The sequence below is a fragment of the Haliotis cracherodii genome, unplaced genomic scaffold (genome assembly GCF_022045235.1).
Source record: "Haliotis cracherodii isolate W230 unplaced genomic scaffold, xgHalCrac1.p SCAF_6, whole genome shotgun sequence".
Taxonomy (NCBI): domain Eukaryota; kingdom Metazoa; phylum Mollusca; class Gastropoda; order Lepetellida; family Haliotidae; genus Haliotis; species Haliotis cracherodii.
This window is the reverse complement of record NW_027266319.1, coordinates 50655862-50682882: the sequence shown is the minus strand read 5'-3', so window position 1 is coordinate 50682882 and position 27021 is coordinate 50655862. Positions and strand designations below refer to the sequence as shown.

Genomic DNA, 27021 nt, shown 5'->3' with positions numbered 1-27021 from the left:
CTATCCGACCGCCCCGCTTGTCGTAAGAGGCGACTAACGGAACAGCACGGTATGGGATGGCTGTACTATAGGAATTAATTACACGCAGTTCCCTGTGCATATTACACGAGTATTTGCGTCAATTCGGATCAATTAAGGTCAGGTTAATGCTTCAAAAACATGAAAATACAATTTAAGTGGATACTTTTGGTGAAAGGTGGGGTGAAATGAGATGTGACGACGCGTCCAAGATTGTTGCACTTATTTTGCGACGTGCATGCACGTGTTTGTGTTTGTGTGTGTATGTGTGTGTGTGTGTGTGTGTGTGTGTGTGCTTGTACTAGACCGGGCTATACTGACTCCGAGCCGACCAGTCCTTGTTTTAGCCCCTACATGCCGATCACCAGACAGGGTAACAACAAGTAATATCTTTTATCTTCTTTTGGTATGAAGCGGCCGTGGATCGAACCCAGTACCTTCCGCTCTCATTTTCATGTTGCTGAAAATGTGATAATTACACTTTTGTGCATGTTCTGTCAAAGTATCAAACTTTTTCTTCCTCTATTTCAAAATATAACTGTGTCAAGATCGCAATCAAGACTACACACTTTTGACTTGTAACTTCCATATAACATAGCCTATCGTCAAAACAAGTAAACAATACATCAGAATTATTCGTAATTCATTGAAGAAAATGTATGTGTATTTTTCAAAAATTCGTAGTATATGTAATATGAGTGATAACAATGAAGACCCTCCAAACATCACTGTATGCATAACCCAATACAGTACTGTGCAAACCCGTGAAGATCCGAGGTAGAATTGGTCTTCAGCAACCCATGCTTGCCGTAAAAGGCGACTGTGCTTGTCGTAAGAGGCGACTAACGGGATCGGGTGGTCAGGCTCCCTGACTTGGATGATGCATGTCATCGTATCCCAATTGCTTGGATCGATGCTCATGATGTTAATCACTGGATTGTTTGGTTCAGACTCGATTATTTCTAGACCGACGTGATATTGGTGGAATATTGCTGAGTGCGGCGTTAAACAACAAATAAACAAACAAACGGTACCGTGCAAGGAATGGGTTGCTGGGATCGCTGACTTGTTTGATGCATGTCATCGTATCCCAAATGCCTAGATCGATGCGCATGATGCAATCATTGGATTGTCTGGTCCAGACTCAATTATTTACAGATCGCCGTCATGTAGCCAGAATATTGCTGAGTGCGGCGTTAAACAACACACAAACAACCAAACAAGCAAATAAACAAACAAACAAATAAGACACAACTGTATTGGTGACATTGGTTTATTCTGGACACAAAAAGATGCAACAGGAGCACAATAGTGTACGTTGATCGATATCCTGACGTGTGAGGAATTCTACACCTTAATATCATCGTCTCACAGAACACTTACCTCAGTCTATATACGTAGCCAGCACAATTCGTGGAGTCAAACATTGATGAAAGTACTGGATAACATCATCAACAACAACAACAACAACAACAACAACAACAACAACAACATCAACTTAAATTTGATTTGAAATTTAGGTTCAGATTTTACTCAGATATGACGCGTCAACCAAGGCACATCAGACTAAAATTAACTATTTCAACAACAACAACAACTTAAATTTGATTTGAAATTTAGGTTCAGATTTTACTCAGATATGACGCGTCAACCAAGGCACATCAGACTAAAATTAACTATTTCTCTCAGTTTTTGGTCTGTCCTTGTCGACGTTAATTGTCTTCAATTGAATAAGCTGACTTTAGCTAAACGTAAATTTAAGAGTCCTACGTAAAATCCTCAGCAGGTGCCCTATCACCTGGCAACCAAGACGCGAACAATTGAAAGGGAAGTAACTCTTATACTACATCCGGGATTGGCACATACCTCTATTTTGATAACATGGGGAATTTCTCTTGATGTTTTTTGCGTGTTTACGATCTGCAGGGAATACACGTTCGATAACATTGATTATGGACTCATCCATGAAACCTACAACAAGTAATCGCCAGCTGACATAATATGTGTGCATCTAAATACTCACTGCTTCTACAAGAAGTCTCACGTTTGTTTTAGCCAGATATCTATGACTATGAGTTTGGTAAAAAAACCAACACGGCGTCTTGGAAAAAAATCACTTGCAGTTTGCCACAGACACCACATCAACATTATTAATGAACGAATGAATTATTAATTTTGTGTGTTTGTTTTGCATGACTGCAAACGGATGTAGTTTAGACAGTGTCTAGTTTGTGGGATAAGCAGTGTTTTTCTGTGGCCCGTGATTATCGGGGCTGTCTGAAGGGATGACTTCGTACAGTGTCACTTGCAAACTCGGCGAGGGGAGTTTTGCTAAAGTGTTTCAGCTGTGTTCAGTGGACAGGGACGAGGGACAAGATGTAAGTAAAGAACGCTTCATAACTGTTGTCACTTAATACATATGTTAGGCCCGTGGGTATGCCAGGTAAGAATATTCGTCCCCAGCAACCAATTCTTTTCACAGTGGATGCACGCCTTTGTATCCCAATTGCATGGATTGATGCTCGTGATGACAATCACTGGGTCCATTCTATATTATTTGCAAACCACTGTCATATAGCTGGAATATTGCTGCGTGTGGCGTTACAAAACAAACAAAACAATACATATGTTATTTTAAATTAATTTCCGCATTTCACCTGTGGGGACTTGAAGCAATCCCTGTTTCAAAATTTTGATTCAAAACAGACATTTTTTTATCCTCTTCCTGGCGTGTTACAGAGCTACAGATAAGCAGCGTATTAGGAATGCATAAAACCTCTGTAACCTAACTTTTCATAACAATGTTTCCATTTTTATTTGTTTTTTTTGCTTTTTGTATATGTGCTCCTAAAACATGTTTTAGATATGGGATGTAGTGTTTTGTACCCAAAACTAAAAGGGTTTCTATTTTATTATGATATGATAGAGACTGATCCAGTTTATTGTGGTTGCAGATCAGAATATAGAACCCCAGTATTCATGCTTGTCCTAAGAACTGACTAAATCATGACTGTGTAGTAACAATATATTGCCCGTCAGATTTTGTGTCTGACTGAATGGATTGTTGCTCATATATTTTTTCAATATTTTGATAAAAAAAATTTACATTGCTTTTATTTACCATCAGCTGTGATAGAACTTAAATATTGCAGACTACATGTAGTGTTAAATACCTTTCACTCACTTACTCAACTCTGTAGACTGTTTGGTTTTGACATCCACTGGAAGAAGGCCAGGTGTCCTACCACAGCAGGGCCCACTTGCAAAAAGCAATCTTAGTGCTAAGATGATCGTAACTCCCATACTTTAACATAGGCTTACAATAGTCTTAGGGCTAAGATCGCTTTGTGCAAGTGGACCCAGGTCTTGTAAAACATTAAAGATATGGTCCCTATAAGAAATCATGTAAATACTCCTAAATTACTATGACTAGTCATATTGGCCATTAAGACCAAATCAACTGATTCATTTTGGCATTGGTCTGTTTTGAGGCTTGCTGTCTAATAGTGAATGAGCGTGTAAAGTTTTATGCTGCTCTTAGCAATATTCCAGCAATATATCAAAGAGGTCACCAGAAATGGGCTTCACACATTGTACCCCGAGGGGAGTCGAACTTGTGTCTTAGGCAAGATGAGCAAACAGTTTAACCACTGCCCATGGTCTCTGATAAAAGATGGGCCATTTTATAGTCGGAAGAAATATTTGCTGTTGTCGTCTTTTACAGGAAAGAAGTACTCACATTTTATGATATCAAAACAGACCAATGCCAAAATGAATGAGTTGATTTGGTCTTAATGGCCAATATGACTTGTCAAACCTCACCAGTGTTTGTCTAAATGGACCAGTGAAATATCGCATTGAAAACGAAGACCAAATGTTTAATCATATACAAAGTATGTGAATAGAACAACATTTGTCGGAGCTTGTTGCTTGCCTGATTACATATCTGAACAAGTATTTTCGATCTGATTTGTAAAAAGAAACTGATTATGTCCTCTGATTGATGATAAACTCCTGACTGATTAAATATGATGAAATAAAATACTACTCAAAAGAAGTTAAGAATCACCTGATTCTTTCATATTACAATAGTTAATCTCTCATGCCATGACAGATTAACATTACCAATATGAAAGAATCGGGTGATCCTTAACTTCTTTTGAGTAGTATACAAACAATATGTGCCATCCATTGGTTTTACAGTATGCCTTGAAAGTGATTGACAAAGATCGCTTCTCCCACGATGAACGAGACAAGTGCATCCAGGAAGCCAAGCTGATGAGGAAACTGAGGCATGAGAATGTCGTCGCCTGTTTTGATGCCTTTGAGTATGAGAACCACCTGGTCCTGGTGACAGAATACTGCCCCCAGGGCGACATGTACTGTTACCTTGGTGACTGCCGCGATGCCAAACCTCAAGAACCTGTATCAGAGAACAGGATCTCCAGATGGGTGCTGCAGATTGCTAAAGCTTTGCAGGTGAGCTACATTTTTGTAAAATGCAATATACAGTGATACAGATTTTCATGCTGAGATATTGTAGTGGAATGAAACATCCTGTTTTGTTTATTGTTTAACGCCACACTCACCAATATTCAAGCTACATGTATGTGACGGAGGTTTGAAAACAATTGAATGAGGGCCAGATGATCCAATGATTGACGTCAGGAGCTTCAATCTATGCAATTGGGATCGATGACATGCATCAACCAAGTCAGTAAGCCGGACAACCCGTTCCCGTTAGTCACCTCATACGACAGGCATGGGTTGCTGAAGACCAATTCTTACCTTGATTTCATGAAACATATGATTTTAGTGGGCATTAACTCAATTAATGTTAACAATCCGATATGTTTTAAGCTTACATACTATAACAATTCACTTTGTTAAGATATGATACATTTCTTAATGGTATGGTCATGATACGATACACAATTTTATAAATGAAAATGTTTGTCATTCAAGGAGTCATATGGTCAAGGGGAATGCATAGAAGCCAAAACGTATTTGAAAGTAGCATTATATATCATATTATCATATTATCATACATGTCACCCTTCATACACGGGAATTGTTTTGTATTGGTACATATGATTACAATATGATACTTGTATCATGGTGTAGTATTACTGTACGCACAATGTTTGGTTAACCTCTATACATCACACAGACCGCCTCCGTGGTCTAGAGGTAGAGCGTCCGCCCGGAGAGCGGAAGTTCCGGAGTTGAATCCCCGGCTGCATCATACCGAAAGATGTTAAAAGATGATACTTGCTATTACACTGTCTGGCGCTCGGCATTAAGGGGCTAAAACAAGGACTAGTCGCCTCGGAGTCACTATTCTGTGTCTGTGTTAAATTACGGCATGGTATCTAAGTGAGCTAGCACTATAAATCAACATCAGTCCGGACTAGTACAAGCAGCCACACACACGTGCATGCACGTCGCTATATAAATGCAATAATCATGGACGCGATGTCAAACCCAATTTCACCTCACCTATACAACACACAATATAGAAAACTGGTTTAGATGCAGTACATTGTTCAACATAATCATGATAATGTCCTTCATACTTTTCCGTAAAATACTAAACTGCATAAACTTTTCTGTTTTTTTATTTCAGTATCTGCATGAAAGGAAAATTCTCCACCGAGACCTGAAGACAAAGAACATCTTCCTGATGGATGACTTAACTGTGAAAATAGGAGACCTCGGAATTGCCAAGTGAGGAAGAGAAAAGGAGACTGCCTTTTCCATGTTTATAGAGAACTATTATTTCAGTTCGTTAGCACTTTGTCATATTAATTAAACAACAAAAATGATAATAATGAAATAGGTTTAAACATGTTATAGTGTGATTCCTATAATGTGGAAAACTCTAAATTTTCAGATCACCCAAAGAATTGTTCTATTAACATGATTAAGGAATATGTAACAAATATTTTTTTATCATGGATTTTATTTAGACTAACAAATGAATGGGTTCTTTTTGACTCAATTTGTCATGCCAAGGGGTCAAAGTAATATTTCATCTATTCATGCATGCACTTACATGTCATCTCCTCAAAAAATTGGTAGGGTAGTTTTTATTCTAAGCCTGTCAGTTTGTTGCCAATTTAAGATTTATGCGACAGATACTCAAATGGAGGTTGTGAATCCAGAAAATCTATTGATTTTTTCTATCGTGAGGATTGGATGGTCGCAATGTGTGATCTGGTTGCCAGTGTGTCATCGTAGCAATATGGTGTGGATTGTTGTTCATGCTATTGACCACTGGTTTATCTGACCCAGATTTCGTTATCAAATTATGAACAGGGTGCTGTGACACGGCTTGAACATGGCTGAAAATAACATTCACTCACTCAATTTGTTGTGACATGAACAAAGGAATGATTGCATTATAATGGCAATTTGTTATCCTTAAATCCCAAAACTGGCACTAAAATACTAATTTTCTGTAACATTTGCAGAATGTCTGCAGATTACAATTAATGCAGTGGTAGGAAATATGTATTTGAAAAGTCTGTTTAGTCTAGACCTAGTCGCCAAGAAGACACAATACTGAACAAGTGTTTGTTTGCAGACAGTTGGATTTCACACTGGCCCAGGCCGATACGTTCCTGGGAACGCCCTTGTATATGAGCCCCGAGATATTCCAGTTCCAGCCCTACAGCTACAAGGTGAGGGTCGTCCAGTGCTGACAGGGTCATAGAAACAAATGAATGGGTTCTTTTTGACTCAATTTGTCATGCCAAGGATGTCTGATGCAGGAAGCGATCTTAGAGCTACAACTGTCTTAGATGTCATATTTTACAGTTACAGATTCTGCAGCACTAAGATCACTCTGTAGAGTAATGCCCAGGGTGTCGTTGTTCAAAGTGATCTTAGCGCTAAGATGAACGTAACTCCTAACTTCACCATAGACATACGACAGACATAGACGTAAGGTTGTTTGGTGCCATGACACCCAGGCCCCTTTTCTCAAAGCAGTCCTAGCACTAAGACAGTCTTAAGTCTATTTTAAAGTATGGGAGTTACAATCACCTCAGCCACAAGGTAAAACAAGTGTCTGAGCCATGATGCGATCTTAGCGCTTTAATTATCGTAACTTGGGGAGACACAATACATTGGTGCAGTGATTCATCGTGAGTTTTTATGCGACAATGTGATACATTTTTTCTGTATCGATATAAGACAATAGGTCTAGGTTAACGAAATTACTTACTGCTCGTTTAATGACATCCTGCATTTTTGTCAGTCAGATTTGCGAAATGTGTTGTAATTATGGTTCCAAGTTCCCTACTAAAAGTAGGCACAAAGAACATGTGTCTACAGCAAGCTATTTTTTTAACCTGCTCTGAAATATTTATAGTCAAGAAGTTTCCATGTGATTTGACATAAATGTGTGTGTTGCAATATGCATTGTATCATGACCTATGTAATGTGATATATATGGTATCGTGACCATACTGTATCATTTCACCCCTAGTCCTAATTGTCATATTTTAACAGAGTTACAAATGCTGCTGCATTAAGTTCCGTTATGTTGTAGCACCAAGGGCTGGGTTTGACCCCTACAACTGGAAGCCTTTGTTGAAATATTAGTGTATCAACAGTCGTGCCATCCTATATTATCCAGCGTATTAATTCTCCATTACTTAATGATCAATACCCTGGACTTGTTCTCAACTTCGTTTTGTTATAGGTCTGGGGTATATAGTTATACCAAGGTTCTGTCAGTCCGTCTGTCTGTCCGAAAACTTTGTCAGCGCGATTTCTCTTAAACTATTCAGTGGATTCATCTCAAACTTAGTACATAAAATCTGTGTCATATGGAGGGGTGCAGTCAAAAGAAAAAAAATGTTTTTATTAATTTTCCATTTTTTAATGAATTTTTCAAACCCTAACTCTATCCTAGGTATTTAATTTGAAACTACTGACACACTAGGCGGGTCAGGTGTATTAGTGAGCCACGCTCACTTTTGCACTTGTTCCAGTTGTTTTGAGATGGCAAGAAAAAATTTGAACAGGTATGTGTGATATCGTTGCTTGTTTCAATTCAAATAGTGTAATTTGATTGGGCATCTATCTCTGGCATCGTTGGCAAATGGGTCCAAGGATTTATCTTATCGGAATAAAGATTAAATACACTGGTTTATCTGGGATGACGTTTTGGCGCTATAGTCACTTTGAGGCCCAGGGGCAGCCTAGTGGTTAAAGTGTCGACTCGTCATGCTGAAAAAAAACAAACCCAGATCCTTCCTGGTCTGGTCTTGGTTTTTGATCTCAGTGGCAAATATTGAAATAAGATTAAAGGTAAAAATCTGCATTAAATGATGACAACTTAAATTATGACCCTTGGATTGTCAGCACCATTCCAGTGCTTGTCGGTTTAACCAAAGTGGTATATATCTACTTTTTCACTTCAGGCTTTGTTCCACATAATTTGACCTACTGTGATAGAACCAATATATTGTTGTTCAAAAGTGGGGTTATATCCAACTTACTTTGAATCCCTCTGTTTCCAAAAAGAGGATTATATGGAAATACATATTCAACAATGATAGATAAGCCAATTCATGATGTGTGTGAACTTTGTTGTGTTCTGCAGGCAGACATCTGGAGCATGGGCTGCTGTGTGTACGAGATGATGACGCTGCGCTTCGCATTCGAGTCACCGTCGCAGCAGAAGATGGTGCAGAGGATCATCAAGGGCAAGGTCACATATCTTTGGCTGCCATCTTTAATCTGTGTACATTTCCTGTTATAACGAAACAAAACTTATGTCGCATTCGAAGGATCAAGTTGGGGGTTGGGTTAAACCCCATGATGATGATGATGATGATATTTTGGCCATTGGATCAGTGTGTGATTAAGGTGCTTCCTCAGCTCCCTGGGGAGTATACAATGGTGCATCACACTTAAACATGTTAAAAGGCTTTTTGGTGTGTTTAAATAAAGAATTTACTTGTCAGTAAAGTTTTTGCAGGTACTATAAAGTTTAGATCTACTGGTGTCAGTGGATGTAGTGATGTTCTGGTATATTGGACAGTTCTGTTCCGTGTTCTGGCAGGCCCCGAGTGTTCCGGACATGTACAGCGAGAGCCTGGGGAGGCTGGCTAACGGCATGCTCAACAAGGACCCTCAACTCCGACCCCATGCTGCCGACATCGTCAAACAACTACAGGTGGGGCTTCTTTATAACCAAACTGACAGCTTCTCAGGAAGCCAAGAAGTCTGAATCTAAGGATTCTGATTTGTTTTTAAACAGGTATCGGTAGCAGAATTTTGTGTGCAATAACATGCATCAATGTTTTTAGTTTTGGATATAATAAATACTTTATAATATTGATATTTCTTTCAATGGATTTATGAAACTTAAAATTTTGTGTTTCTGATCAACAATAGTGTTAATAATTCACAGGAATTTGAGCCCATTTTAGAAATGGCCACACCACAGCAGTCATACTAAACTGTCAGTTTGACTCAGCACTCCCACATACATGTTTTGCTTAAAAGAACGAGGTAGCATACAAGCCCTTGTTGACAGGAACTACATAAGTTTAGAAAGTGTCATTTTAGAAATCATTTAATAAAACATGTAACTTTAAACTTTGACATTTCCAGTAGGCCCTTACCCTACTACATAAGAAGTATGTAGATTACGCAATGGGTAATAGTACATCTTTTTTAAAATATTTTTTTTTGTATTAAAATCATTGAGCCACGAATTTACTTGAACTGGGAGGGACCGAAATGGCTGTGGTGACCCTTACATTTTAACATTTGTATATGCTCTGCATACTTGTACTACCAAAACATTAGTGTGCAGAGAAAGAATGTGAAACAGAATGCACAGGTGAAAGGCTACAGAGAAAGACGAAGAAGGAGAGAGAGAGATATGCCCTTATTTTATTTCCCATTAACATTCATAAGTAAAAGATAGAAACATGATACACATTATAGTCAATATGGGGGAAAACAATTGCTCATGTTTACAGAATTTACATTCACTTACCGTATTTCCTCGATTAAATGCCTGGGTGTATATTTCTTTCAGACACTCGTTACCTCGGCATTAAACTGCTTTATGATGGAGCGAATTCGATGCATAAAAGCTATCCAGCGTTAATTCGAGGATATGGTACTTCAAATACATACAGTTCTATATTGAAATGATGTTTGATGTAATATATGTAATAACTGATCTCTCCCCAGTCAAATGAAGAGAGACCCAGCTCTGGGGACATGAAGATCTCACCACGGAGCAGGCGCCGTCTGTCAATAACAGCTCGCAGTGACAGCCGAGTAGACATGCCCGACCTCACGCCATCACTACGGTCAGACCGACACGCCATCGTCGACTCTCTCATGACGTTCTTCAGGCAGAACACAGCAACAGGTCTAGGAAACGGATTTGAAATCGGCGTTCTGTCCTCCACAAAATCTGCTCTGTCTAGAACTGTCAAAACAATATGGACCCGTAGCCCTAGTCAGGAGGAGACAACTCAGTTTGTGAGAAAGTTTGGGACAGGGTTACATAATGGGGAGGGTCATCATAGTGACGATATGGTGGACAATATTGGGTATGGGGAGACGTCTGACTTTCATGATACTGTGAAGAAGAGCCCCAGGAAACGTGATAAGACTGCCTCACAGAAATCCATGCTCAGAGACTATTATGAAGCTGTTGAAATGTATGACGATAGTTTCCATGACAACCAGCCTGACCCTGACGAGGTCATTCAATGGGCCAGGCAGAATCTGGCATCGTGTAAGGCATCGGCTGAACCTCCTTCCAACATGTCTACTGATAAGGTAAACAAAAACTCAAGTTAATTGGTTTAAACAAAAATATTATTACATGAAATCATGTTTATTTTGTTTACAATGTACAGGATATCAGTGTTGTGGTTCAAGTGAGGGAGTAGAGTTTTATGCCGCTTTTTGCAATATCCCATCTTTATTAGGGACCAACCATATAATATTCTGGGGTTTTTATCGAAAAAAATAAATTGTTCCCCAAAATGCTTGAGAAATATAATTGTGCTTCTGACTGTTGAGAAAAAAAGAAATTGTCAGCCTAAAAGAATTACATTATTGCAAGCTTCTTTGTAAAATAATATTTAGGCTCATAAATGTAGCTGAAAAAATAGCTGGTCTCCATAAAAAAAACCAGCCCCCCCCCGCCAAATATGAAATGGTCGGTCCTTTATGGCAGGGGGACACTATAATTTACTTAACACATTGTAGCTATGTGAGGAATGGAACCTGGGTCTTTGGTGTGAAGAGCCAACACCTTGACTACTAGGCTACCCCACTGCCCCTGTGGATCAAGCTTTCCTAAAATCTGCTTGAATTGGGAATAATATCTTAAAAATCAGTTCTATTGGTCTGACATGGTATGACCTTGTGTGATGAGCTCCATCAGAGGTCAAGGCAGGTGATCCCTCTGATTTGACAATCAGCACCGAGGCTCCTAAACTTACGATATGAGAAAGCAAAGCATTCAGAGCAGCAAAATTGATTTCTGTATCTTTAAAAAAGAACATAAACAGGCAGTTCCAAATGGAGATGATAAAGAATGCACTGTTGTGTTGTTGTGGTTTTCTTGGGAGAATGGTCAAATGTGTGTACACACAATTAGTCATTGCCATGCATCACTAAATGACGGAGGGGAGAGTGAGTGAGGGGCTACTGACATGATTGAACTGAACCTACTTCGTGGTCCTAAACATTTTCATACAAACTGAATGTGTAGCCAAATATTTCTGAATCAGAAGGTGTAAAATAGGCGAAGGGCTATGACAAGAAATGCAAATGTGATCTAAATTTTTTTGTAAGTGGGATTAAAGTAAACTTAAAGTATGTTTTAGAGATTGTTATATTTTTCAAAAGTCATCATAAGATGTTGTGATCATGCCACTGCCGCCACTCGTTTATCTGGTCCCATTGGCTTCGTAGTTTAACCTATATTGTATGCATGACATGTGTTGAACATTAACTTTCCATTCAGTGGAATAAGACATACAATTCAGATTTGTTCCCCACTTTATGTAAATATACTAGGGTCGTCAGATTCTGTACACCAGTGGAACTATGTCTTGCCTTACAGAAGGATTATGAAACAGGAACTACAGAACAAAGTGATTGTTTTCTGCAGTACTGATAGCAACATGATACCCTGACTCTTGTTTGTTCTTGCCTTTAGGTCAAGTCAAGAGAACCATCAGATGCAAAAATGAAGACGAGAAAGAAGAAGAATTTCTTGAAAGGTATACGTAGGTCTTTCCTGAAGGACACTGCTTATGATTTACTTTAGGTCATAATTTTAACTTTTATTCATTCCAGGTTTCAAAAAAGCATGTTTTCGTCTGTTTTCAGTCGTACAAATGGGTATCTCTCATACCCTCACGTCTAGTCGCACATTCAAAGGAAGCCAGAAGCTGGAATGTAAACATTAAACTTGTTTCCAGTCTGGTTGTGCACGCACCTCCCTATGACATGTCACAAATCTCTCAGCCGCCTCTGAGCTGGTCGCTCAAGAAAGGCTTTCGCGGTAGACTGCTAGTTTGTATTCTACTCGTACTTATCGCTTGTCTACAGTTGTTGTTCTAATAAAGTAATAATAAATATGTCTTCCCTGTAGACTCCTGGAATGTAATGCTTGGTTTGTGTTCAACATGTGTTTCACTGTTTGACTTGATTATACACGTGGCAACATGTCAGGCATTGGTGCCTCGTATCAAAGAAAACTGTCTAAAGTAGACCCTCACAAGTATTGTCCTTCCTGCATCATTAAAGACGGTTTTCAGCGTGTTCGTGGGATAAACGTTGTAAAGAATGTGAGCAATTGTCTTCTATAAACTTTAACTTGTATCTTCGTGCGTTGGCGAAGTGGACTGCTGACCAGCGCTACAAGCAGAGAAGGTCACCGGGTGGATCCTTGGACTCTGCACCCTCCACATCAGGCCCTGGGGGTGGCTAGTCGGCCACACCCATGGCATCAGTTGATAAAGACCCGCCTAACAACTTCTGTTTTCTACAAGACACTTGACGGTTGATCGAGAGCGTCACTCAGCCTCCCCAGTTACGACGGGACCGGGTGCTGACGAGGACCATGAGGGGACTACGGTCCCCAGTTGGTCCGTATCTCGTTCTACAAAACGATGATAGGGACGTCGTTTGGGACGACAGTGGACACAGAAGTCGTTCCCGTTCAAATCAGGGCGTCAGGTCGAGTGCCTCGTCGAGAGACAGTACACGACACGAGGGCGTTCACCGCCTTCGTGGTTGTCGGGAGTCCGATTCGGATGATAACTACGATGGTGATCGTAGTACTTCTACGGTTAGAGATTGTAGCCCTCGTCCCCACGGGGACGTTCTCGCAGGGAGTTTCTGGGAATTCAGAGTCGTAGTGAAGATAATGACAGAACGACGCCCTCGTCTCACTTTCATATCGAACTGGCTTAGATAGCCCAGATCACGGCGGCGGTCCTCGCCTCGACGGCGTAAACCAAGAAGGATTCAACTGCGTCGGGGGTCCATGGACCGTCAACCAGTACACCAGCTCGTTCATCTACGCCTCCACAATCGACTCGACGATGGATTGTGACGACACCCTCTCGGATGTCCTCGACTAGTCCCGATATGTATCGGGCCAGATTACTACGGCACGTCGCCATGGTTACATCGACTGCACTGAACTACCTGATCGTCATGGCAGGACACTGTAACGTCATCGCAACAGTTGTTTGACGGTCGTACCAACGAAGTTCTGGACAAGTACTCCAGGGAAGCCGAGTGTGACATCATCATTTCGGCTTCATACAACCTGTCCAGACGGCCACCGGTTTCGAACGCCCCACGACGACGTTACAGAACGAGAATGTACGTGCCTTCATGGTTGAAGATCAGTCACGTAAATTCCGACCGCCGGCCTGGGACCTTGATGTCGTTCTGCGCAACCTGTCTAGTCAGACTTACGAGCCTCTAGATCAGGTCGCGTTCGACTTATGGTCTCAGAAAACGGCTTTCCTTCTCCTGCTGGCTACGGCAGCGAGAGTATCGGAAATACATGCCATTGACGCCGGTCGGATTACATTCGATCAGCGTAACCATGGCAACGTCCAATCCCAGGGGGGAAAGAGCCAGTGGGGGAAGAAGTGAGGACCCTTCCCCTGCCGTCACCGTCGTTGCAGTCTCCCCCGGTGACACTACCTTTAGACGTGCTACCGGTAGGGGGGAGACTTCATCACTAACGCCTGAGATCGGATTACGTTAGATGGCAACTTCCATCTTGGTCTCAGATGGGATTTTTTAGCAAAAAATCAACTTCCTGGCCAAGATTCGAGAATGTTCCTCATTTCTTCCTTGTCTGCCATTATGGGCCTTCATGATCACGCTGATCTCACCCTGTGCCCAGTTCGTGTGCTTCGTATTTACGATCTGAACAGCGACAACAACATTTTCGATGGCTGTTCATACCGCTCTCAACCAATGCAAAGAAAGAGATTACATGCAATACTCTCTCTGAGCGGTCATTCTCAGTGCTTGCGAGGCGCAAGGACTCGCACCTCCCACCTCCTCTCATCCACACGAAGTTCGACCCATAGCTTCAACATTAGCACTCCACAGTAATTGTTCGCTGCAAGCTATTATATGGAGGGCTGCTTTTGGAGATCTACTTAAGTGTTTGATTCGCATTATCTCAGAGATATCTCAACAGAAGATGTTGAAGGACTCAAACAGTTTGGCCCACTTGTGGTGGCACAACAGATCTCCCAGAAAAGACAGTGAATTTGTGCTTTATTCACTTTGGACTTTTTGCTCGACACTTTGTGACAGAGAACAGGTTACAATAAAAACTGTTGGCGAATGTACGCATTCTTATGTTTTTTTGTTGTGTGCAGTATTGGCTTTTTAATTATGGTTGTGGAACATGTCACAAATGTTTTCTGTTATTTCAGCTGTCTCTGAGAAGAAGAAAACATCGATGTCAGAGAAGGAACCATCTGCCCAAAGAGAGGTTAGTTCTACCACAAGTGTGAGTACGTAACCCCATTCAGGTAAGTTACTCAAAGGTTCATCACCATTTCATGTGAAGAAGGAGGTACACAAATTGCCCAGTGGTGAAGGGCAGCACAATAGCTTTGCAGAGTTGTGTCCCTTGGTCTTCCTGTTGATTGCAGATTCTGACCTGAGATTCATCCTGATTATGATCCATGATCTGCCTACACCGACCTGTGCTAGTTGGTTTCACCTGTGTGGTAAACGCCCATGACATGTGTCACTGTGGACTCTCCTCACACATTAAACATACACATCATGATACGATAGTACATATGTCTATCAAACTCTATACACAGACCTACTCCCAAGGCACAGGCATCCACTAGCCTTTTTATCAAAGTCTTGTTTCCACTTTTCTTGGCTCGACCCTGGCACCACCTCACATAGATCACGAGTTGTGCCCCTTGTAATGATAATGCGATATCCAATCAGATCCATGTTCTTATCTTGTATAGCTTCAAAAAGATAGCAACTACCATAGGCGACAACCTAGTTGATCAGATAACGTAAAGATTTGCAAATTCATCCCTGACACAAAAACATAGGCAATCGTTGGGGGTTTAAACGATGATAAGGGCGTGTCACTTTCATAGGAATGAGCCAAGATGTCTGGATAAATGTGGATAAGTGTGATATATACGAGGGGTGTACAATAAGTTTTGCAGCTTGGGCATTTGTGTTTACGTAAACAATGTCAACGTGTGGCAGGTGTGACAGTAGTCATAACATCAGATTGACACGTGTCATAACACAACAATAAGTTAGATGTGATGGCTTCATTCACCTAAGGGTGGTCACAATCTTGGATTCTCTCAAACATGAACAACCCGCTGTAATAAAGTTCCTTACATGCTCCGGTTCACAAGTTGAGAATTGCACAGGCCTCCATATGTGAATGTAGATTCGAACAGTTAAATCACCCACCCTACATCCCAGACTTAGCCCCCAGTGACTATTTCCTGTTTCGGCAAATGAAATCTGCCATACGTGGAAGACATTTCCAGGATGTCGAGGACATAAAGGCTGCCACTGAGGCATGGTTAGAGGGCCAATCTGCGGATTTCTATAAAAGTGGTATTAAAAGCTTGAAGGACAAATTGAATAAGTGAATTGAAGTGAATGGAGATTATATTGAAAAATATAAGTGCAAAAGATATTCTGGGACTTGGCCTTATCTTGAAGTTGCAAAACTTATTGAACGCCCCTCGTATGTATGGATAATATCATTCTTTATCCATTGGCACGTTCATTATTTTATCCACTGAACATTGTTCTTGTAGAAGCCGCCACTACAGAAGACACTGTCCGTTGACGGTTCGAAGACTGTTACTCTCTTCACTCGGAGTCAGAAAGTCGTCTTCAGGAAGGAAGAGTTCCTCGCAGGGGACGCTGACCCCATGGAGAGAGAGTTGTCTAAAAGTCTGGACGGGGACGCAGATATTGTGAATATAGGGAGGTGAGTGACTGTAAGGGACACAGATATTGTGAATATGGTAGCAGTGAATATAGGGAGGTGAGTGACTAGGGGTTTACCTTGGTAGCAGTGAATATAGGGAGGTGAGTGACTAGGGGTTTACCTTGGTAGCAGTGAATATAGGGAGGTGAGTGACTGTAGGGGTTTACCTTGGTAGCAGTGAATATAGGGAGGTGAGTGACTAGGGGTTTACCTTGGTAGCAGTGAATATAGGGAGGTGAGTGATTGTAGGGGTTTACCTTGGTAGCAGTGAATATAGGGAGGTGAGTGATTGTAGGGGTTTACCTTGGTAGCAGTGAATATAGGGAGGTGAGTGACTAGGGGTTTACCTTGGTAGCAGTGAATATAGGGAGGTGAGTGTCTAGGGGTTTACCTTGGTAGCAGTGAATATAGGGAGGTGAGTGACTGTAGGGGTTTACCTCGGTAGCAGTGAATATAGGGAGGTGAGTGACTGTAGGGGTTTACCTTGGTAGCAGTGAATATAGGGAGGTGAGTGACTAGGGGTTTACCTTGGTAGCAGTGAATATAGGGAGGTGAGTGACTGTAGGGGTTTACCTTGGTAGCAGTGAATATAGGGAGGTGAGTGACTAGGGGTTTACCTTGGTAGCAGTGAATATAGGGAGGTGAGTGACTGTAGGGGTTTACCTTGGTAGCAGTGAATATAGGGAGGTGAGTGACTGTAGGGGTTTACCTTGGTAGCAGTGAATATAGGGAGGTGAGTGACTGTAGGGGTTTACCTTGGTAGCAGTGAATATAGGGAGGTGAGTGACTGTAGGGGTTTACCTTGGTAGCAGTGAATATAGGGAGGTGAGTGACTGTAGGGGTTTACCTTGGTAGCAGTGAATATAGGGAGGTGAGTGACTAGGGGTTTACCTCGGTAGCAGTGAATATAGGGAGGTGAGTGACTGTAGGGGTTTACCTTGGTAGCAGTGAATATAGGGAGGTGAGTGACTGTAGGGGTTTACCTTGGTAGCAGTGAATATAGGGAGGTGAGTGACTGTAGGGGTTTACCTTGGTAGCAGTGAATATAGGGAGGTGAGTGACTGTAGGGGTTTACCTTGGTAGCAGTGAATATAGGGAGGTGAGTGACTGTAGGGGTTTACCTTGGTAGCAGTGAATATAGGGAGGTGAGTGACTGTAGGGGTTTACCTTGGTAGCAGTGAATAGTCCAGGGGACCCTCAGAAAAAGATTTGGGAGTCTGAGGTATGAAAACGAGAATACCCTGACTTCCTGCTGAACAATCTCGTTAAAATCAGATCTTAGTTCTCGCTATTGCTAAACAAAGATTCGAGAAAATCCCATTAACGGTCACGTCAGAGCGAACTTTCATCCAACCAATCAGAGCGTCGCTTACCAGATCATGAAAGTGACTGTCGAAATGTGTTTTCTAACGATGCAACCACGAAATATTTAACATGGGGTATTCCGAACGACAGTGATTATATACATACAATCTAGGCCATAACTAAGCCATTCCAGAATGTTCTTCTTATCGGTTTTAATTTTTTTTAAACGAGAATATGTCAAAATATCTTTCGGAGCATAGTCGCCAGTTTGAAACTAGTGTCGTAAAGCTCGAGAAAGCTGCCTTCTGATTGGCAAATGTCGATTTCTTGTCAGTCATTTCATTGGTCGGTCAAAATTCGCGAAAAGTCGTTCAGAAGTTACCGGTACTGGGATGTCCTCAGATCTTTGTTCAGCAGTAACGAAAACTAAGATCTGATTTTAATGAGATTGTACTGCTAAACAAAGTAAAGAACTTTCTGTGTTAACACTGTTTTGGAAATGAAAGTGTTGACCATGTATGGAAGCATGCATGTCTTTGAAACATTGGACCGGTGGTGTGTGCATGTGCACCGTGCTGTGGCATTCCTCAATGTGCCACGCCAACTTGAAACATGCTGTGTTACATACTGATCATACAAGGATTAACAAGGTTGTTTTCGTTCAGAGAGACATCTTTACTGTCCGTCAGCAAGTCAATGTCAGAACACAGGATCCTGTAATGCAAGGGAGGTAATTCATGTTACACCACTGCAGTTGTATATTTATTTGTTTGTATTTTAATGCTGCACTCAGTAGTATTCAAGCTATATGATGGCGGTCTGTAAATAATGGAGTGTTCACCAGACAATCCAGTGATTAACATCATGAGCATCGATCAACGCTTTTGGAATACTAATACACCCTGCGGGCACAACAATGTTGAATCAATGTTGCAACAATGTTGTGCTTCAATATTGAAATAACATTGAATTTTGGTTGGATTAGAAAATTGATATGTCGACGATGAATCAATATTAGATATCAATGTTGAATTTTGGATGTGTATTGGTTGAATATTGAATGTGTATTGGTTGAATATTGAATGTGTATTGGTTGAATATTGGATGTGTATTGGCTGAATATTGGATGCATTGATAGATATGTATACAGCCCTGTATATAATCAGTTCAAATGGACTCACAAATTCTACTCTTATTTCTGAGTTGCACTTCCTTAGATAGTAGAATGTGCTGACTGAGGTACAGGGTCCCTCTCGTGTCAAGGGCATGCCAGTTTCGCAAAACTGGAGACCCGTACCATACATGGTTTATTCAGGCTGAAATGATGCATTTTGAGTGAGTCCAATGTCACTGTTGGTCTGTAAGGTTCCCACAGGATCATCTCCATCCTCTATGCAGAGTTACCAGACTTTAGTAGTTTCCATTCTCTCGAAATCACGATATCTCATCATTCTCCAAAGCGGTAAAGCAAACCATTTCCATACAAAACACCAGACAAGCGATTGTCCGAACAAATGAAATTTTATTTGATACTGCTTGAAAAACAATCACAAGCTTTGAGCAACACGTTGACATGGAAAGATTCAAAGTAAGACTTCAATTGAGTAAGCGCAATCCATTTCACAGTCGGATATAGGAAAAAAGTCTGTGAGCACCATTCTAAATGCCTACAGTCTTTGGTATATCCATGTTTTGGCACAATTTAGACTTCCCTCAAACAGCCTCCTGTTGTCGAGTTCTGAACACACCAAATTAATAATCTCAGTCTTCCAACAACGGGATAAAGGCTGCATTATCTCCCTTGATTCATCAGACGTCTGCTCTCTTCGTCCTGTTGACTAACTGAAGAGAGGAAGAAAAACTCTTATTAACACATAAAGATGACAGAGATGATGAATTAACTGAAGTTAAAGAATAAAATTATTATTGAACATATATCATGGCAAATACAGCTAGATTACGGAACACAGTGCAGCAACAGTTGTCGAGCTGCAACGCGGGACAGTGCAGTCAGTAACACCAAGTCCCATATCATACTTTATTACTCCTAGTGTTAGAAATAACTGCATTCCTAAATATTGTATGTGCATATGTGCAAATATCACTTCTCGCCACCAGTGTATTGTTGCAGCCATCTGGACGGCATTGTTGACATCATTTTAATCTTATTGTGACTTAAGGTCAAAATCACGTAACACTTGAAACGTCAAAGCTGAAGATTGTTGACATCATTCGACAAATTGTGGTTTTCTAGGAGAGTGGTGGTGATCACTGCATGTTTCAAAAGGGGAGCTCAAAAGGATTAAGAAATAATGGGCAATAAAGAAATTATAACATTCACATGTGTATCATACTGATTTTACGAAACTTGTGTAGCTATTCATGTATTCTATGGTAGATATGTCTGAAATCACAATGCCCCAAAATATGTCGGGAATATTCAGGTTAAATACAAGATATCCTGGCCATTTCGTTCAAATAAATTATTCAGTGTCGACATCAGTCCTGTAGTTAAGAAAAGTATTTATTATATATAATTTAATTAGCATCATTAAACCAAATGTCTATACATTTATGATATAAAGTAAATGTTTAAATCATTATTGCTTGGTAATAAACATATTTGGTGGATAGTCTATTAATATATTGATTCCAATCAACCATAAAAATATGTAGTTTAAACAAAGTCGCTGAATTTGTTTTTATGAAATGTTATTGATTTTAGATTACTTTGCAATATTGAAACTATGTCAATATTAAACATGTTATCAATAACAATAGCCCAATGTGGAATTAATATTGAAAACAATGTCGTATTTCATCTTGCTAAAGAGTGTTGAAAATAACGTAAGATTTCAACATATTTTCAAATATATAAAGGTTAGTGTTGAATCAATGGTGAAAACAATGGCAGATTTCAACATATTTTCAAATATATAAAGATTAGTGTTGAATCAATGTTGAAAACAATGGCAGATTTCAACATATTTTCAAATATATAAAGGTTAGTGTTGAATCAATGTTGAAAACAATGGCAGATTTCAACATATTTTCAAATATCGGAAGCACATTGTTAAAACAATGTGTAGGGAAAGAAGTGTAGGGAATTGATTGTAATATCTTGTTTGATAATTGGGTCAATCCAATCAATCGATTATCAAAACTAATCAGTTATCTTCATTTGCTTGTTTTTCAAAGTGATGATAAGGAAGATGGATCACACCTAATAAAAACACCCAGACACTTTAATACTCCAGCACTTCAAGTTTGATGTTATATGTTATGTTTTTAAAACATAAACCATTTTTATGAACCATTTATTATGAACCTATCAAAACTTTACTGAAAACAATTCACACAAAAATATGAATACTTTTGAACATGTTGAAAAACCATATATCCTTAAGACCTACCCCGCCCCCAAACCGGTCGGGTAGCCTAGTTGTTAAAGCGTTGCTCGTAACGCCAAAGACCCGGGTTCAATTTCCAACATGGATACAATGTGTGAAGCCCATTTCTGGTGTCTCCCCTGCCGTGGTATTGCTGGAATATTGCTAAATGCGGTGTTAAACCTCACTCACTCACTCACAAAACCAACCTCCATATTCAAGGAATGTGACTAGCCTTCACCTGATGCTAGTCATAAGGGGTGATTAATGAGTATCGGGTGGCCACAATGTGAGATGATTGTGTGTCATCCTGTCTGGCCCTGACTCCATTATTTAAAGTCCGCCTTGACATAACCATAAACTACTCCCTCATTCACAATGCTTCTAGAACACGGACAGAGTCTACTTGTCCATGTGGGTAATCATTTCAGCTGTGTATATGTATATGCATATTAATATTTCAGTTTGTGCAAGTCGGACCTTGGCGAGGACATGCTTAAACGAGCAAAGCAGCTAGTGGAAATTGTGAAGGATGAACGACTGCTCCAGGTAAGATGGGATGGTTACCATGGTCACACATAATTTCAACAACATCACAGAACCATGCATGTTATTTTCCCTAATGCTCATGTTTTGCAATTCTATCAACATGCTCAAACACCTAAAAGATCAAACACCTAAGGTTGGTGAATTACCCTTGCGTACAATGTCAGATAATTCCTAATCAGACTGAAATATTTACAAGATTTTAGTGTGAAGTTTACATGGTATACAGCTTTTCCATTGGATGAGAGGCCGGTCACATGACCATGAAGCTGATGTTCAAAAGCAGAGAAACATATTTTGACGTTCATATTTTTTACAAGACTGTGTTCCATATTCCATATTCCTGGGGAATCCCTTGGAATTTCCTGGCATGAATAATACAAACAGTGTTCGAAATAAGCGCTTGCCTGTAGGCCATATCAGGTAGATCTCTTGTCGAACCTGCGGTTTCAAACTTGTATGGGTCGATATGGCCTGCAGGAAATTTACATATCGCTTTATTTGACACGATAAGCTTGAGTTTCTGAAATGAGGGTCTGAAGAGTTTAGTCAGAGGCTCCAGCATCTGAAGTCTGTGGGTCCTGATGGCAGCCTAAACACTGAATGCAAAACAATTGTTTTTGATCCGTTGGACACTATATTGTACTCAGGGTTGTTGCATGCATTGACTGCATGATAGAATATCCTTCTACAACCCAGAGTAGGTCCCTGGTACCCCATACTGGTGGTGAGAGCAGACGCCAAGGATGAGGTTGCATCAGCTTGGTGGCTGGCATATTGCCTATATTGTGTGGGTTGTTGCCTATAGTCAATCATTGGTGTGCCTGGTTTTTGTTTGTTTGTTTGTTTGTTTGTTGTTTCACACCAAATCTTCCAGCTATACGATGGCGGTCTGTAAATAATCAAGTCTAGACCAGATAATCCAGTGATTGATATCATGAGCATCCATCTACGCAATTGGGATACCATGACATACATCAACCAAGTCAGAGATTGCTGAAGACCGATTCTAACCCAGATGTTCACAGGTTGGTCTGGCTGGTCCAGACTTGCCTATATGATACATCTGGTATATTGATGACTGGTATAAAACAACATTCACTCACTCACAGCTTGCTGGGTCCTGCAGATTCATTCATGAAGCATTCAGAATGATAACAATAATTTTTGATCCGCTGGAAATGGTTCATTTTATGATCATGGACTAATTTGAACCGAGATGTTCATATGGTTGAGAAGAAGCATATTGTCTTTCTGCCACTTGCCACCTTAGAACTTACGACCTGTTGAATGACAGAAGTTTAGTTAAGATGAACCACTATCAACTTTTCACCATATGTTTGTACTGTCTTTGCCCTCATCTCCTAAGAAAATAAGTTTATGTCATGTTCAAAATATTAGAAAATTACGTTTAGTTTAGACCTGTGAAGATCCGGGGTAGAATAGGTCTTCAGCAACCCATTCTTGCCTTAAAAAGTGACTATGCTTGTCGTAAGAGGCGACTAACAGGATCGGGTTGTCATGCTCGCTGACTTGGTTGATGCATGTCCTTGTATCCCAATTGTGTGGATAGATGCTCATGATGTCAATCACTGGATTGTCTGGTCCAGACTTGATTATTTACAGACCACAGTTATATAGCTGGAATACTGCTGAGTGCTGTGTTAAACAAGAAACGAATGAACGAACGTCAAAAATTTAGTTAACATATCTGACTTTCATAATGATATCCAAAGTTTGTCTAATTTCATAAATTGTGCAGATGAAACATGCATGTTCTAAACCACTCTCTGCCGTCCACAGGTGCAGCTGCAGGACCTGCTTGGTTGGCGAAACTACAAGAAATTTGGAGCCTTTCTCATCAGTGAAGGACGGACATCATAGGCAGGAATGTTGCTGTAGGTTAATATCTGGACATTGTTGTCATGGAAATGACCTATGCCGGGCGACATACAGACAAGGTAACATCCCATGTTGAACAACAGAAGCTCCATTCCTAGGTTACCCCATGGCCATTATGGAGAGCAGTTGTGTCCAGTTAAAGGATGAAGTGGATTAGAGGATGATCATGATCATGTTGCCATGGAGATGTGTGTCAAATGTGAGATGCAAGACACAGTTTAACTTCACGGAAACCTTTGTGGAGATTGATGTGTGTCAAAGTCAGGAATGAAATCAGGAGAAATTCACAGGATTTTGTGGCTTTGAAGATGAACCTGTGTCAATTGTTGCCAAACTTGTGATTCCTATCCCTTGAATTTTCTTTTCATGAATGTTATGTGGGTGGATAAAACTGATGTTAATACTGGGTACTTCAAGACTGAACATTTGCAGGAGGCTGTTTCACGTGTACTATAATATCAATATTGTATGATGTCATTGTTATTTTCTGGATAAGATTGCATTGGTATTAGATTGTTGGACTGTTTACCTGATGATATTATTTCTCTCCTTGTCATCTATGTAATTAGATGGGAGTTATCACCACAGAGTGCTAGGCATTAGGGCTGGGACAAGTCCAAATTTACTACCAGGGTACCCGACACCCTATAACCCCGGCCCTACCTGGATACCCGCTATAGGTCTCAGGAGTTGGGCACAAAACGTCCGAATGGGAATTGTTTTACCGCAGCCGTGGCAAAAACTATTTAGATACATGTATAAAACTATCTGATCATGCATACACAAAAGTTGATAGACCCTTTATCCTTACTCGAACATATTGAAGTCAGAACGAATGTTTGCATTCTCAGAAAGAAATGTGAACATTAGCTATACTTGTAGTGTAACCATAGAGTTTTATTGTTAATGTCATTTAACAGTAAATCACGTGACTAACCACGGGTCCGGTTAGTTGTGTGGGTACCCGGGTCTTACTCAGGACCCACCCGACCCAAGTACCCGAGTTAGCCGTCTCAGTCCTTCTTTAGACATATCAAAGGCATTAGAGAAGGTAACTGAGAATTATATATTTTAATACGAAATTATATATTTTACATTTCAACATGGGGCTTCATGTATGTCCGGATTTTGTTTCTTTGTACATGTATTTTAATCCACTTGTTAATATGGTTTAAATGCTGAATGTGAATTTTTAACATGGTCTTATTGTCCTGAATAATTTGCTCAAATGTAATATTTTTTGTTTGTTTGTTTCATATTTTATAGGACATTGACCGATTCTCTATTTCCTTCATGTTGAGTAATGTTGTCTTTTCATGAAACGGCACGGTCTGGTAGCCTAGTGGTTAAAGCGTTCGCTCGTCACGCCGAAGACCCGGGTTCGATTCCCGACATGGGTACAATGTGTAAAGCCCATTTCTGGTGTCCACCACCGTGATATTGCTGGAATATTGCTAAAAGCGGCGTAAAATCATACTCACTCACTCACTTTTCCTGAAACATATAACATTCACAAATCATATAAGAACTAGGTTTTGTAAAGTCACTTGGGTCTTTTCTGTGTTTATGCTCAGAAATATTGCTCATAGCTTAAAGAAGACATAATAAAGATCGTTTGGTTCACGTTGGAGGAAATTTATGAAAAAATTTGATAATATAATCAAATTGTGTATGAAATATCTTATGAGTTACTCTCTCTATCTCACTCTCTCTCTCTCTCATACACACACGCATACACACCACACACTTTGCATACAAGGAAGAGTATTTTAACATCAGTTACTTTGTTTAGACAAAATTGTCAGTGATTGAGCAATTGTCAACAAACATCTGTGAAGGTGACTTTTTTAATGATAGGTACTAGTCAATAAATTACACCTTCTGTTTTCTTTTAACAAATCTTTATGATACACAACAAAGTATGCATATTATAATTACTGACAGATTAATCTGTAAGTTGGTCAGGGCTCAATAGTGTTTTGGTAGTACCAAGAAGTCTGACATCAAGGTGAACAATAAATAAATCGTTTGAATTGAGATACTTGACCCTCATCTCTGTAACAGCCTATGCTTCACACAGTAAATAATAAATATGCTCTTTATTCCACAATGATGCAAAATAACATTTATACTTTAGTGGTTGCATGATTAGAAAACATATTCCGCTGACAATGTAACACAACAATATGAATATTTCATTTTCCTTTTTTGTTCGTATTGTTATCTATCATGTATACGTAGTTGTCCAATTTTCGATCACGAACATTTATACTACCTAATTTCGTTTATCCGACATACTCGTTAATCCGACATAATCAGATGCAACCAACAATGTCGGATTAACGGGACATGACTGTATTTTGTTGTTTCATTTCAGTGTAACATGGTAATGACATTCATTTTGTTTGCCCGTAGCAATAGTTCGAGAATTGTGTTTTAAACAAAGAAATTTGGCAGTGGGTAGCCTAGTGGGTAAGCGTTCACTCATCAAGTTGACGACTCAGGTTCGATTCTCTATATGGGTACTGTTACAATGTGTGAAGCCCATTTCTGGTAAAAGCGGCATAAACTCACTTTCAATTTGCACAGATATATCTGCATTTTTCTCATAATCTCCAGAAGAGGATTGTCAACAATAAACAAACCAAACTCTCCACTGGACATCATCAAAACGTTGGATTAGAATGTTTGACACTTCGTCAGCTTCTGCTCTTCATGTTCACAGCCACAATCAGTGCCAGACCTGGAGTATCTTGTAGAATCTGCCACACATTGTAATGATGGACATGTCTTGTCCAGTCAAGTTTATGTGTAAATTTGACCTCAGTGTGAAGAATTCAGGTTTAGAATGAACTCAAATCCCCGGTCTGCTCCGTTATGATTCTCAGTTTCCTAGCACCATTACACCTCATGGACCAATACCAAAAATCTGCTTGTTTTTTGTTGAGAATACTAAATTTGGTTCCAGTTATTTTTAAGAGTTATTTTCAAAGATTCTCTTTTTAATGTAGCCTATCTCCACTAATTTCTAAAAGCCACACAATTCTAAAAGCTACACAAGATCCTCTCCACATAAATGGTTTCATTTAGTACAGTGGTTTAGACATTGAAACAAATTAAAAATACATACCACCCACATAAAGTAGTAACAAACACAAATAAAGATATTTAGCTGCAGAGAGCTGCAGTGTCCATGTTTAGTATGATGTTAATGTTATTGTCATGTTCAGGGAATTTAAGTTTGAATGAAAAATATATCTTGTTGATATCATCACATGTTAAAATGTTTGTGTCTAAAGTGTATTGATTTTATGTTGTTCCTAAACAATA

The 27021-nt window shown here is 39.9% G+C and overlaps 1 protein-coding gene across 1 annotated transcript; it reads left to right on the top strand.

Moving 5' to 3' along the window:
* Window positions 1–1893: 1893 nt before the first annotated feature.
* LOC139446005 (uncharacterized) lies at window positions 1894–27021 on the top strand. Its single transcript, XM_071227274.1, has 12 exons — window positions 1894–2396; window positions 4222–4497; window positions 5645–5745; window positions 6605–6701; window positions 8633–8740; window positions 9095–9208; window positions 10240–10839; window positions 12233–12296; window positions 14991–15049; window positions 16374–16549; window positions 21708–21792; window positions 23593–27021. The coding sequence occupies exons 1-12, from the start codon at window positions 2304–2306 to the stop codon at window positions 23671–23673; spliced, it is 1854 nt and encodes a 617-aa protein (XP_071083375.1). The 5' UTR covers window positions 1894–2303; the 3' UTR covers window positions 23674–27021.

Excerpts from the sequence above, each read along its gene's own strand:
- LOC139446005 (XM_071227274.1), top strand. The coding sequence starts at position 2,304 with ATGACTTCGTACAGTGTCACTTGCAAACTCGGCGAGGGGAGTTTTGCT. Across the intron at positions 8,741-9,094 it reads AGAGGATCATCAAGGGCAAG|GCCCCGAGTGTTCCGGACAT; the intron begins GTCACATATCTT and ends GTGTTCTGGCAG. Across the intron at positions 15,050-16,373 it reads AACCATCTGCCCAAAGAGAG|AAGCCGCCACTACAGAAGAC; the intron begins GTTAGTTCTACC and ends TTGTTCTTGTAG.